Raw genomic sequence first — 14,089 nt, 5'->3', positions numbered from 1 at the left:
GACACAGGAGGATGGGGAAAGCCTGGATAGGATCCAGAGGCTTCCCCCTACCAAGGTGAGTACCCCAGGGGAACTTTTTTCAATACACCGTCTCTAAGAGTACTTCCATAAGATACACAATAATATATAATCTTGAGTGAATGTCATGTATCATAGAGCTTACTTTAAGGGCATCTTTGGCATCCACCATGGTCAGGTCTTGAAGCAGCCATGTGGTCTGGGTCTTATAGAATTCCCCTTTGTCTGATTTCTTCACTTTCACCACTCGAACATTTACAGGGCGCTCTGTCGTTACTTTAGAAGGAGAGAATGTTATTTTCAAGACGCATGAGAAAAAACAAAACAAAGACACAACACAACATTTACATTGATAAACAATGAAAACAGCATCATCAAATAGACTTCCAAGTGCATGGCTCAGGATCTCGTGCGGCTAGCAGAGCACCAATGATTGTGGCGACACCACAGAAGTAATACGAAGTATAGGAGTCCAAGCCAGGGCCCTTTATATAAATAGGCTTCTCTTAGATTAGCACATAGCTAAGTCACCAATTCCTTTTAGAAAGTAAACTTCACTTAATACAAAATTCATGTAACTTGTCAACATTGCATACATTTTTTTCCAGAGTAAATTTCCAGATTGCCAGTACATTGTTTGATACTATGATACAGGGCAGGCACAGAGACTTGTATTTTGTAGACCTGTTTCAGTTGCAATTGGGTGCATTTATGCCTTTAAAAAGGCTCTGCAAACCATCTTGCTGTTAAAGGGAACCAAGCATATTTTTTAACTCCTAGGGCAGCTTAATAGCAAATTAAAAATGCATGCTAAAAATGTGGTTTACTTTAAATACAAAACAAAGCAAAAAACAAACAAAACAAAAACAAACAAAAAAAACTTATTTTACTTCATTTTTTTTACATTTAAGGGTTAATTACAGGCAGAATCACTCTTCTTTCTGTATTTCCTCTGTCAGTCGGTCCACCACCGGGTTGCAAGCAACAGAAGATGGAAGGCAGATAAGAACTTACCTAATTATCCACAAACTTAGATAAAATAAACCCATTAAAGGAGTACTGTAGGGGGGTAGGGAATGAGTTGAACTTACCTGGGGCTTCTAACGGTCCCCCGCAGACATCCTGTTCCCGCGCATGCGCAGTACGGTCTGCGTTGTATGCTCCCGTTGATGTCAGAGGGAGCGAGGATGAGGTGGCGCAGGCAAAGTGGTTTTGCAACTTTAAAGTGAACCGGCGGCGGGTACCAGAGTATCAGCAAGTGGCTGAGCGGGCACAGGAGGTCTGCGGGGGACCGTTAGAAGCCCCAGGTAAGTTCAACTCTTTTTTTCCCCCACCGAACTCCTTTAAGCATTAGGGAGGGGGATGAGTCTTCCCTGCTATGCTTCAAACAGATAACATTAGTCGCACCTGATGAATTTCACATCTAGCCTGGATAATGGCAGTGAAAAAGAGCAAAGAGGGTTAACTTCTCAAACATGGCATCCCTTTCAGCTATTTGAAACTAGCAGCTGCTAAGATCCCTTTAAGACAGACAGAGGAAGCCTGGTTTTGGATGCACTGCCATTTCTCCCTACTTGGCACACAGACTGGCCTTCCAAGGGATCACTCCCTTCACAGATTGTCATGTGGCTGCAGAATGCCAGTAATTGTTTGTCCAGTAGCATTCATATGAAGACACCCCCAAACCAATTCCTCAAACCCATAGGTGAGGAGTGTAATACTACAACAAAGGCATTGAAAACCTTGTAAAAAAAAATATGATAAATGCTTAAATAAAGGAGGCGATTATGTGGAGAAGTCAGAAGAAGTGTCTAAAATAGAAGATATTTAAAGTTTCCTTAACTGATTTAATGAAAATGGCTGCTACTTTCCGGATGCCCCTCATATATCACCTGACAGCCTAATAGAATAATCAAATGTTTTTGTGTTAAACATTTTCTGTTGCTATGGAGGTCGGCGGAGGGCCAAGGGCACAGCACACAACGAACAGAGAGTTGTCTTAATCCTTTTACACATGCTAGATGGTTCTCTGTGAGAGAGGGATCAGCACCTCCAGTGGTGTAAATAATAGCTCTTTTGTATTAAAACATAGCTCTTTATTTCATCAGTTAAAAATGAGTTAAAAGAGGGCTGCTGTGCAGCGACAGCCCTGCTTTTTCAGGCAGAAAGCAGCCTTTCTTCAGGCTGAGCAGACCTCACTGCTAGATGGTTCTCCACAGAGGTGGCCGGTCAGGGCTGGCTCTGACGAGTATGTAGCTTGTGTATGAACACTCCCCTAGAAATCAGGACCGCCAAATAATTATCTGAGCACTGGCTGAGGCCACTGTTCTCCTCCTTAGCCCTCCCACTCCACTGTGCACCTTGCTGTCATCCGTTCGGCCCTTCCATAGCAACAGAACGCATCACATCTCTAAAGAACTCAACCCCAAACTGTGAAGTCGTGAACCCTGTGGGTGGCAATAATTGTGTGCGAGTACACACATATAGTCTAGGAACCAACAATTTAATTGACAAAGTATTTTGACGAAGACATTGATAGATATCATTCCAAAATTATAGGTGCAGCTCTATATGGCTGCATAATAGCAGAAAGAATAGAAACAGACAATGCAAAACTATGTTTGAAAATGATTTAATGTACAGGAATTGAATGGGTTAACACCACAATGCTTACAAACCGCCAACTGTACATTGCTAAGTGCTTTAATTGCTTGGGAAAGAAACTCATAAGGAAATTGTAGGTTAAGTAAAGCAGCCCATGCATTAGCAGTCATTAGTTACTGTGTAACCTCACTAACTGTCCATTTAGCCCCTTTCACCTGTTATCTAAGTCCCCCATTTACCTGCGAGCCCAGATGATGGCAGGAAACACAGAAAAAGCAGAAATTATTTATAAGATGATATTCAGCAAAACAGGCCTCTTTTTTCCCCACAATGCACCTCAGGGCAGCACCTCAGAGCAGCTTTAAATAATGGATTTTCAATACGTACATAAGCTGTTCCTTCTCTAGAGAATCCAGCACAATGGGGGGAGATGTCACTAGTGTGAACAAGTTCTTATATGTCCTCTATCAATATTGGGTAATATGTACTAACATAAGAAAGCTAAGTCTACTATGGATGGCCAACGAAATACAAATAATCCCAAGATGATGCAGAATTATGCCATATTAAGAGTGGCATAAATTTGTATTTATTTAAAAAAAAATCATATCAGGATAATTCTGCATCCACTTACAATGATTTGCATCTCATTAAACATGCCTAAAATCTGTAACGGATATGGAGCAAAGCCACATCATGGCAACCGTACAGCTCCCAGTTGGCCAAGTCATCCTCCTAAATGCTTAGAGTCCATTCTATTGGTTATACAGAGAGAGAGCGCTATATGTAGCCTATGTAACAATACTTAAATTCAAATGGATTGGTGTGCTTCCCAGTTTCTATACACTCCTCCTGACCTAGGTCCTGTTTGGGTAAGGCCTGCTGCACTCAGTGTCACATCTGCCACCTTCTTACATTTGAATTTCCAAACTTGTGTGCGCTACCAACCAAACAGTGCTAGGAGGCTACTATACTATTAACAGACTAATACAAAGTAATGCATAAATATAAAAATAAACACCCAGTCTTCATGGGACTGTCACAGTTCTTTGTTAGGTGCTTGGAGTCCGCTGTTTACAGTTCATAGCATAGACTGTATATCACTTGCTGTAGAGGTCCCACCACACCAAATCAGTCACCGTGGTTTTCTCTATGGGACACCCTTGAAGTTATTTGTATCACACCGCCATCAGCAGGACTACCGCTCACCTGATGTGGCAGCTGCCCCGACCCACAGACAGCACCACAAGCCTCAGTATAATCCTCTGGCAACACTGCTACTTTTTCCACAGCATATTCTTCATTCAATGATGTTCATAAATATAAAGCAAAGAGAACGCTCAATGCGCAGGCTATTTGAAACTCCTTCAAACCGGAATGAAAAAGTGTGGTATTGACGTGAATGCAACTTGGAACGCAACATGGGACACAATTGAATCGCATTCAAGCAGACGGCAGCATGGGTGAGTTAACCCTCACTCACCCGCCCCCTCAGGTGCTGCAATTAACTTTTTGCTCCCAAGAAGTTTCTAGTGGGAAGCTACTCGGAAGCCCATCACTGATTAACTGTTTTTTCTCCGTCTTTTTGAGACTCATAACAGGTGAAGACGTAAACGGAGGACTCCAAGCACCTAACAAAGAACTGTGACAGTCACACGCGGATACTTAACAAAGAGTTCTGAAGTCCAGATCTAAATCCCACTGAACAACTGTGGAGAGATCTTAATATGCTGTTGGGAAAAGGCACCCTTCCAATAAGAGAGACCTGAAGCAGTTTGCAAAAGAATAGTGGTCCAAAATTCCAGGTGAGAGGTGTAAGAAGCTTACTGATGGTTATACGAAGCAACTGACTTCAGTTACAGTGGAGGAAATAATTATTTGACCCCTCACTGATTTTGTAAGTTTGTCCAATGACAAAGAAATGAAAAGTCTCAGAACAGTATCATTTCAATGGTAGGTTTATTTTAACAGTGGCAGATAGCACATCAAAAGGAAAGTCGAAAAAATAACCTTAAATAAAAGATAGCAACTGATTTGCATTTCATTGAGTGAAATAAGTTTTTGAACCCTCTAACAATAAAAGACTTAATACTTAGTGGAAAAACCCTTGTTTGCAAGCACAGAGGTCAAACGTTTCTTGTAATTGATGACCAAGTTTGCACACATTTTAGGAGGAATGTTGGTCCACTCCTCTTTGCAGATCATCTCTAAATCCCTAAGGTTTCGAGGCTGTCTCTGTGCAACTCTGAGCTTGAGCTCCCTCCATAGGTTTTCTATTGGATTAAGGTCCGGAGACTGACTAGGCCACTCCATGACCTTAATGTGCTTCTTCTTGAGCCACTCCTTTGTTGCCTTTGCTGTATGTTTTGGGTCATTGTCGTGCTGGAACACCCATCCACGACCCATTTTCAGTTTCCTGGCAGAGGGAAGGAGGTTGTCGTTCAGGATTTCACGATACATGGCTCTGTCCATTTTCCCGTTAATGCGATTCAGTTGTCCTGTGCCCTTAGCAGAAAAACATCCCCAAAGCAAAATGTTTCCACCCCCATGCTTGACGGTGGGGACGGTGTTTTGGGGGTCATAGGCAGCATTTTTCTTCCTCCAAACACAGCGAGTTGAGTTAATGCCAAAGAGCTCTATTTTGGTCTCATCAGACCACAGCACCTTCTCCCAGTCACTCACAGAATCATTCAGGTGTTCATTGGCAAACTTCAGACGGGCCTGCACATGTGCCTTCTTGAGCAGGGGGACCTTGCGAGCCCTGCAGGATTTTAATCCATTGCGGTGTAATGTGTTTCCAATGGTTTTCTTGGTGACTGTGGTCCCTGCTAATTTGAGGTCATTCACTAACTCCTCCCGTGTAGTTCTAGGATGCTTTTTCACCTTTCTCAGAACCATTGACACCCCCATGAGGTGAGATCTTGCGTGGAGCCCCAGAGCGAGGTCGATTGATGGTCATTTTGTGCTCCTTCCATTTTCGAACAATCGCACCAACAGTTGTCACCTTCTCTCCCAGCTTCTTGCTAATGGTTTTGTAGCCCATTCCAGCCTTGTGCAGGTCTACAATTTTGTCTCTGACATCCTTGGACAGCTCTTTGGTCTTTCCCATGTTGGAGAGTTTGGAGTCTGCTTGATTGATTGATTCTGTGGACAGGTGTCTTTTATACAGGACTAGTTAAGACAGGTGTCCTTAAAGTGAACCTCCGGACTAAAAATTGACTCAGCAGCACTGAAAAGGCCTGGTGGTTCTTTAACAGTTTCACAGCATCAAAACTTTTTTTCTCTTATACAAGCCTCATTTTTAGCTGCACAGAAGAAAACTGCCCGGGCTTTTTTCCCCTGATGCTGTGCAAAGCATGATGGGATTTCTGATTTTGTTGTTCTCGTTCTGCTGTTTTGGTGCAAATTTTTTTTTTTTTACATTTTGAATTTGACATTTGAAGCCTAGCGTGTGCAGCTGGGAGGGGTGATCAGGACACAGGACAGTTGGAACTGTGTCTCCTGCTCCTTGTCACCTCCTTTCCACCAAAAAGATGGCTGCCCCCATGACAAAGATGGCAGCCCCCATGAATCACAAACATTTGCCTGTTCTTTTAAAACAGGGTGGGTAAGAGATTATATTACCTATCTATTCTAATTAACATAACTAATGTAACTTGATGACAGTATGTTTGTTTAGGCTGAAGTTCCCCTTTAATGAGGGTGACTAATTGAGTAGAAGTGTCTAACCACTCTGTGAGAGCCAGAACTCTTAATGGTTGGTAGGGGTTCAAAAACGTATTTCACTCAATGAAATGCAAATCAGTTGCTATCTTTTATTTAAGGTTATTTTTTCGATTTTCCTTTTGATGTGCTATCTGCCACTGTTAAAATAAACCTACCATTGAAATGATACTGTTCTGAGACTTTTCGTTTCTTTGTCATTGGACAAACTTACAAAATCAGTGAGGGGTCAAATAATTATTTCCTCCACTGTATTTTTTCCAAATGGTGTGCAACCAAATACCGTATTTTTTGGCATATAAGACGCTCCGGCATATAAGACGCACCTATGTTTGGAGGGCAAAAATTAGGGAAGAAAAAAAATAACTAAACCTAGGTGCGTTTGCAATGCAGGGTCATCTTATGGACCTTTCACCTCCTAAAACTGTCTCTAACCTACTCTATCTACACTACACTATCCCCTGCTGCCCAACCAACTAAGCTACATAGCAATTCATTACACAACACTGCACTAACACACCACTTCAATACACTTCACTACACTATCCTGCACTAACACACCACTTCAATACACTTCACTACACTATTACTGCACTAACACAACACACCACTTCAATACACTTCACTATACTATCCTGCACTAACACAACACACCACTTCAATACACTTCACTACACTATCCTGCACTAACACAACACACTTCACAACACTATCCTGCACTAACATAACACACCATTTCAATTCACTTCACTACACTATACTAACACTACAACACCATCAATACTACACCTGATCTTGCCGCGGCGCTCCTTTCCCCCTTCTCTCCAGCTGCGATCCTCTTCTCCCTCTGGAAGTCAAGGTCGGTGAAGCTGCTGCCGCATGTATGACGCGGCGCACGTGCAGTGAAGACGGGGAAGGAGGCGGCCAGCAAGAAGGACCCAGCGTGTAGCGGCAGGGGCCGGCTTTCCATGAGGTGCATGGAAGGGGATTGTGATGCGCATAAACTATCGGTAACGTGCCGCTGATGTACCTATCTTTATTTTCATCACAGGAGGAACAGAGGACCCAGCGGCGGCAGCAGCTTCACCGACCTTGACTTCCAGAGGGAGAAGAGGATCGCAGCTGGAGAGAAGGGGGAAAGCAGCGCCGCGGCAGGATGGATAGGAGCTTCCCTGCGCACTCTGCACCCATTTTTTTTGTATCTTTGGCATATAAGACGCACCCACTTTTCCCCCTGTTTGGGGGAAGAAAAAGTGCGTCTTATATGCCGAAAAATACGGTATTAAAGGAACACTATCCAAGTTCAAAGTTTTTTTTCTGAACCCTTTAGGAGTTAGGAGAGACTTGGTAATTGCAGATAATGAAGTAAAAGAAAAAAAAAATCTGTCACCTTATCAGATCTTGCACGGTGCTAGGACAGTGCAGGAGTGACGGATTTATCTATTCAGTGTAGGCTGTAACGGAAATGCCTCTCTTCCTCTCTGCACTAGCCCCGCTGTAGTAAGAAATACTTCAATGATTGAATTTCTCACGACAGCGTGTGAAATCTGCCTGCATGGAAGAACCCAGGCTCTGCTGTCAGCACAGCATGGATTGTTGGATAGCAAGCGCGAAGTTCAGCCTCCCATCTGAAAGAGGCCTAACCCTTTCTCTCTCCATACAGTGCAAAACATACAAGCCTGTTGAAGGGACCCTGAACAGTCCAAAAAATGAAACTGGTACTTACCAGGGGCTTCCTCCAGCCCACCGTAGGCCACAAGGTCCCCCGGCGTCCTCCGGGCTCCTATTCCGGTCCCGCTGGCGGCTCCATTACCGGGCAGTGAGAGTTCCCGGGGCCCCAGGCTGGCTCATGCACCATTGTTTTTAATTATTGTAGTATCCCATGCAGTTTAGTTAGGAGGGGGGCAGATGAGAGGAAATATCCTGCACGCTGGTGCCCCCTGCTGGTCATATAGTCATTGTCTATATGCAACTGAAGCCCTCTCCTACTAATTGGCTGACTTGCTCAGCTTCTGCTTGATTATCACTGCAAGCTAGGTGTATGATGTGTGCACTTCTCATTGGCTTATAAGCAGCCTGCAGGCTTTATAAAGCAGCAGAGAACTGTTTGGGAGTGAGTTTCTCCAATTGTGTGTTTGGCGGCTCCATTTCCGACGGCTTTCGGGCTGAAGGTTGGTCGTACACTTCCTGAACGGGGACGCTCCGCGTCATGACGCCAGCCACTACACATCATCGCAGCAGCGTGACAGTCCTGCGCATGCACAATTTTCTAACTCTGAACCGAGCATGCGCAATACCGTTCAGGAAGTATACAGTTAAACTTCAGCACGAAAGTCGCTGGTAACAGAGCCTCCAGGGGGACACCGGGGGACCACGTGGCCTACGGTGGGCTGGAGGAAGCCCCTGGTAAGTACCAGTTTCATTTTTTGGACTGATCAGGGTCCCTTTAAATCTCATCCCACAACTGGCACAAACCTGAACACTCCCATATCAAAGTCTCTGTTGAGAACCTTACTGCCCAACTGTAGTTTACAAGCTTGCATGTTGCTACGCTGAAATAAGGTTTGTTGTTATTCTTGCAATCTATATAGGAGAGCTGAGGGAACCACATGTTTTTCTCAGCAATTAGTGGAGGCATGTGAAGGACACAATTACCACAATTATTGTCAGTAACAGCAAACATTTGTAAATGGCATACTTAGCACACATCTACCTGTAGCACATAAGAAGCAGTTTTTCTTCTTTTTCCCCGCTTTCCATACATTGACGATGCTCAAAAGGCGCTCATCATTTGGGGTGAATATGTCCCTCTGCAGGGCATGCTTGATTGCAGTCATCCTGAAAGACTCTCTTTCACATCTATGGCAACCTATAACACAAGGCAGAAATGCAATTCACCCAGTCCATTTTTCTTAACATTAACACACAAGTTAACATTGTTTACAGTATAATTTAAAAGTAGCCCTGATAAATAATTAAGACCCTCCCAAACGCAATCAATGGAAAAAATAGCATCAGGGTTCTTTCACATCAGAGCTTGCGTTTGGAAAATCTAAAAGCATGCGTTTTGCTGTTTGCGTTTTTCATGCGTTTTCAATCCGTTACAGCACATAGGAAAACGCAAGTTACTGTTTTTGACTTTCAACTGTAACTAAGTGCGTTGAAATATTTTAAAGATGCATGCTCTTCTTGGCGCTTGCGTTTCACATTGATTTACACTGCAACGCAAATGTCGAATGATTAAAAGCTTCGGGAAGCGTCGAAACGCAACGCACAAAAACGCAGCGTTAGATGTGAAAGGTAAAATGAAAGTCTATGGACTTTCATTTTACCTTGGAAAACGCAAACTATCGACATTGTGTCACAAGGTGCAAAACCAGCTCAGATGTGAAAAAGCATGCTAAAAAGTGAACATAGTGAAACATGACTGTCAAAATGTTTGATCTTGGACACCTCACTTGTGCACCCAGCTGCAGTCTTCCTGGTAGGGCATGCATGGATTGTGCATGCATAGTAGCCCGTGACCAAGCCGAGTCTATGTTTTGTTCTGATGGAGACAGTGGCACAATAGAGGAAACCCTGAAGACACTGAGAGGTCTCAAAGACTACAGGGAGTAGAAGTAAAAGTCCAAATTGTTGTCCCAGTTAAGGTGTACTAAGTCCCACCCCCCTCCCCCCTTTAAGGCCTCTTGCACACTACATGCGTTTCCGATTTTGATCCGATTTTACATGCGATTCCGGTCCAACAGGTTTACCGTGAGAGGGGAAAGCCTCTGGGTCGTAATGAAGTCTACCCTGTCCTCCTCAGCCAGCCTGATCCAGCACTGGCACCCACAAAAAAAACCCTGAAACAATAACATTTGCCGCAGGCGCACTGGAGGCTTTCCACTCGGTCACTGGCAGAAATAGGCTCTCGCCTGCGCAGTAGAGCAGACCTGATCAGGCTCGGCTATTTTCGGAGCCTGAGTATAAAGACGCTAGTGCGCCTGCGTGCAGTGCCAACAAGCGCAAACAAGCAGAATTTTGGGGCTTCCACCACTGGATCATCTCTACTGAGGAGGACGGGAGAAGCTTCTTTAGGATCCAGAGGTTTCCCCCTCCCAAGATAAGGACCCCTAGGGACACTTTTTTTCCGTATAGGTTCACTTTAAGTTCAGCTTTGGATGGGAACCATCAGCAGCCATCAACAATTATTGTTATCCATTTGCATGACAGCAAGGATGGAAGCAGCACAAGAGGAATATGAGAAGCAATGAGTGCTGCTACTGATGATCACGTTCAGCAATTACACACAGGCTAGGTTCACAGTAGGGATTTGCATATAAAACTTTATTACTACTTATCACAACGAAATGATCTGTATATATTGATTGTTGTTTTTTTGGCCACCAGCTAGGCTTTCTTTGGGTGATACATTTTGCTAAGAATTATTTTATTCTAAATGCTGGGCTAGGTTCACAGTAGGGATAACGGACAGTTTTCCGTAAAAAGGGACAAACAGATATTTCAACAGCTCCTATGTTAGCTATAGGATTTGTTCACACAAGTCCATTTTCAATAAGTACATTGTGGTAGATTGCCCATCAGATCCACTGTGACCATATGAACTTAGCCACTGACCTGAGGGTCTAGTAGACAGGATTCAGTGGCCCATATGCAATTAATTTTTTCACCTGCTTTTTTCTCCTAGGTGATGTTTTCAAAATTGTCAATAAAATACATTTAAAACCACCAGCAAGAAATAATACTCAAAATAATTTTGATAGTACTTTTTCACCAACCTTTTAGTACTTTTCCAGTTGCAAAGTGCTGAACATTTATTTTAAATAGAAAATGAAAAATTATGTCCTAAGAGAAAATGCAGGAGAAAAAGTTAATTTCATATGGCCCCGTGTGCTGTATCTCATCCAAAGACCATAGTATCAGGACTCCTGCTTTAAATCGTCTGCTGACCCATTAATGATCTTTTGTTTCAAATTAATGATGATCAACTCCAAAATAATAGGTTTCAAAAGAAAAGCAACTTTAAGGCTACTTACACACCAGGACGTTGCGTTAGAGGGGACGGTAAGGTCGCATAACGCAACGCATGGTGGTGCGGGAGAGGACGTTAGAGTGAGCCGCGTTAGGCGGCTCTATCCGCATAAGGTCTACCAGAGTGGCGCTGATTGGCCGGCGGGACCTCGTGATGCGGAGTGAGACACTCTGCATCACGTGGTCCCGCCGGCCAATCAGCAGCCGCCAGTGCAGTGCATATTAAGTAGCCATGTGCGCGGCTACTGTAGCGGCATCTCCCCGCCTCCTCTCGCCCCCCAACGAGCACGTGCAAACAGTCTAACGCGGCTTAAGCCGCTCAGAACGCACAGTACGCTGCACTTTGCCCGAACGTGCAGCGTTACTGTGTAATGCAACGTGGGCAGTGTGAACAGCCTCATTGACTTTGTAGTGCTGTGCGGTGGGCTGCGTTACAGGCTGCACTAACGTGCGCCTGTAACGTCCTGGTGTGTAAGTAGCCTAAAGCATTTGACCAGGCTGCACAATTTAGGGCGCTGATCACACTAGCATTAGCATGCATCATGTATCATGTATGCATCCTGGTTTATCCTACAGCACAGGTGTCACACTCAAGGCCAGGGGGCCGAATGCGGCCCTCCTAGCCATTTTATGTGGCCCTTGAGAGCTTCAAAATGTGCATCATTGTAGGCAGTAAAAGAACAGCAGCACAGTGCCTTCCCATCCAGAGGAGCACACCGGTGACAGGGATTCTGGTTGAAACTTTGTCAGCAGCTTGAGCCAGGGGACAGCAACGTGATTGTGACATGCATTTGGAGCCAGAGGTATGCAGCATAGAACGTGTCTGTGAGGAAGATCAGAAGAGACCCAGCGCAGCATTGGAGCCCAGAGGCGTAACTAAGGAGTTTGGAGCCCCAGTGCGAGTTTTATAGGGGGCCTCCAAGCACCCTATTGATATGGAGTCCCAAAACCTACCAAGGACAGCCAGTGTCAGAAAGATGTAATCAGAGTAAGGAAATGACTTGTTAAAGGATACCTTAGCGCATTTAAAAAAGGGGGGGAGGGGGGGGGAAGAGCCATGTGTATGAGGCTAGCCTCCTGCCCATGCCCCCAACCCCCGTTCTCTTACATTATATTGTACTGACACCCCCCTAAGCTACTACTGGGTCAGGAGGGTTGGTGAGCACTGCACAAGCACTGCCCGGCAATGGGAGAACGTGGGGAGTGGTGGGCATGAGGAGAGCCTCACACACAAGCCTTCTCCCCCCCCCCCCCCCTTTTTTAAAAGGGGCTAAGGTATCCTTTCAGGGTTACCACTATTCAATGCAAACATGTTCATTATCAGCACATCACAAATAAAAAGCTAATAAGATGGATGGAGGAGGGCCCTTAGTGGGCCCCTCTGGCCCAAGGGCCCCGGTGCGGTCACAACCTCTGCATCCCCTACTGCTAAATCTTTTCTGGAGCCGGAATGTATTAAACTGCTCCAATGCAGAAGGGGGGAGAAGTGGACCGCCTACGGTCGTTATAATTATGTCACTTAGCTTAAAGGGAACCTAAACAGAGGGATATGGATGTTTCCTTTTTGAACAATACCGGTTGCCTGGCAGCCCTGCTGATCTCTTTGGCTGTCACAGACCTGAAACAAGCATGCAGCTAATCCAGACTGACTTCAGTCAGAGCACCTGATCTGCATGCTTGTTCAGGGGCTGTGGCTAAAAGTATTAGAGGCACAGGATCAGAAGGAGAGTCAGGCAACCTGTATTTTTTTAAAAGGAAAAATCCAGGTAAGTGAAACTTTTCTTTAATTTGGGTTTAGGTTCACTTTTAGGGACCCATCAGGAAATAGGGAAGTTCTGCTAACATGATTGGATGGACAGCACCCTTTCCATCTACACAATCACAATGCTTCACATTGTAGAGGGTGCTGTGATTGGAGGACTGTTCCCAATAGCGATTCCTGCTTAGTCCCCTAAACTAGACTAGCAAGACAAATTAATTGATCACATGTTCCACCAGGATTTTTTACATTATAAAAATAATATCTATGAAAAAAATAAAAAGAATATCGGTTTCCAATCTTGATTATAACACTGTCACATGCTTCTGAGACTTCATGATAAGAGCATTTTAATACAGGGGTGTGGTGAGAATAAATGCAACCTCTACCATTCCTTTCCAATGGGGTGCAAATTCTGACAGGTTGCACAAAATGCTACCTATAGTGAAAATAATTGCAACTTCATCAGAATGTGCAACCTCTACCATTCTTCCACCTCACATGAACCTTCCAACCTTTGTGCCGAACACTAACCTACCCTGTGCCTAAAACCCTTCACCCATCCCGTGCTTAACACTAAACTACTCTATACTGTGCCTAAAACTACCCTCCACCCACCCCAAGCCTAACTTACCCTATCCTGTACCTAAAACTAAACTACCCTATCCCGTGCCTAAAACTACTCTCCACCCTTCCTCTACCTAACCAGAGCCGGGACAAGGTCCTCCAGCACCCAAGGCTGAGACACCAAAGTGCGCCCCTCCATCCCCAGCCGTCACACACTGATTGCGATTAGACTAAGAGGCGCCCCAGAACCCCCAACACCTTAATCTCTAGTTATCTGGCTTGCAGTCACTGCCATATGTCCCCTTTTCTTATTTCTTTCTACTTCAAACACAATAGGGGAATGACAGCTGAGTAAGTCGTGCGCCCCTCCTACACTGCACCCTG

At 44.5% G+C, this 14,089-nt stretch overlaps 1 protein-coding gene across 7 annotated transcripts in view; it reads right to left on the bottom strand.

The window, feature by feature from the left end:
- Nucleotides 1-14,089, bottom strand: part of EXOC1 (exocyst complex component 1) — an 81,804-nt gene that overhangs the window by 67,042 nt on the left and 673 nt on the right. For all 7 annotated transcript variants that reach the window (XM_068278583.1, XM_068278585.1, XM_068278586.1 and 4 more), the window contains exons 2-3: nt 9,059-9,214; nt 164-294 (exon numbers count right to left, since the gene is read on the bottom strand). In XM_068278583.1, coding sequence (XP_068134684.1) covers nt 164-294; nt 9,059-9,182 — 255 coding nt within the window. In that variant the 5' untranslated portion in view covers nt 9,183-9,214. The remainder of the gene's footprint in view (nt 1-163; nt 295-9,058; nt 9,215-14,089) is intronic.

This window comes from Hyperolius riggenbachi, chromosome 1, assembly GCF_040937935.1.
Source record: "Hyperolius riggenbachi isolate aHypRig1 chromosome 1, aHypRig1.pri, whole genome shotgun sequence".
NCBI lineage: Eukaryota > Metazoa > Chordata > Amphibia > Anura > Hyperoliidae > Hyperolius > Hyperolius riggenbachi.
The sequence above is the reverse complement of the archived record's forward strand: the minus strand, read 5'-3'. Positions and strand labels throughout refer to the sequence as shown.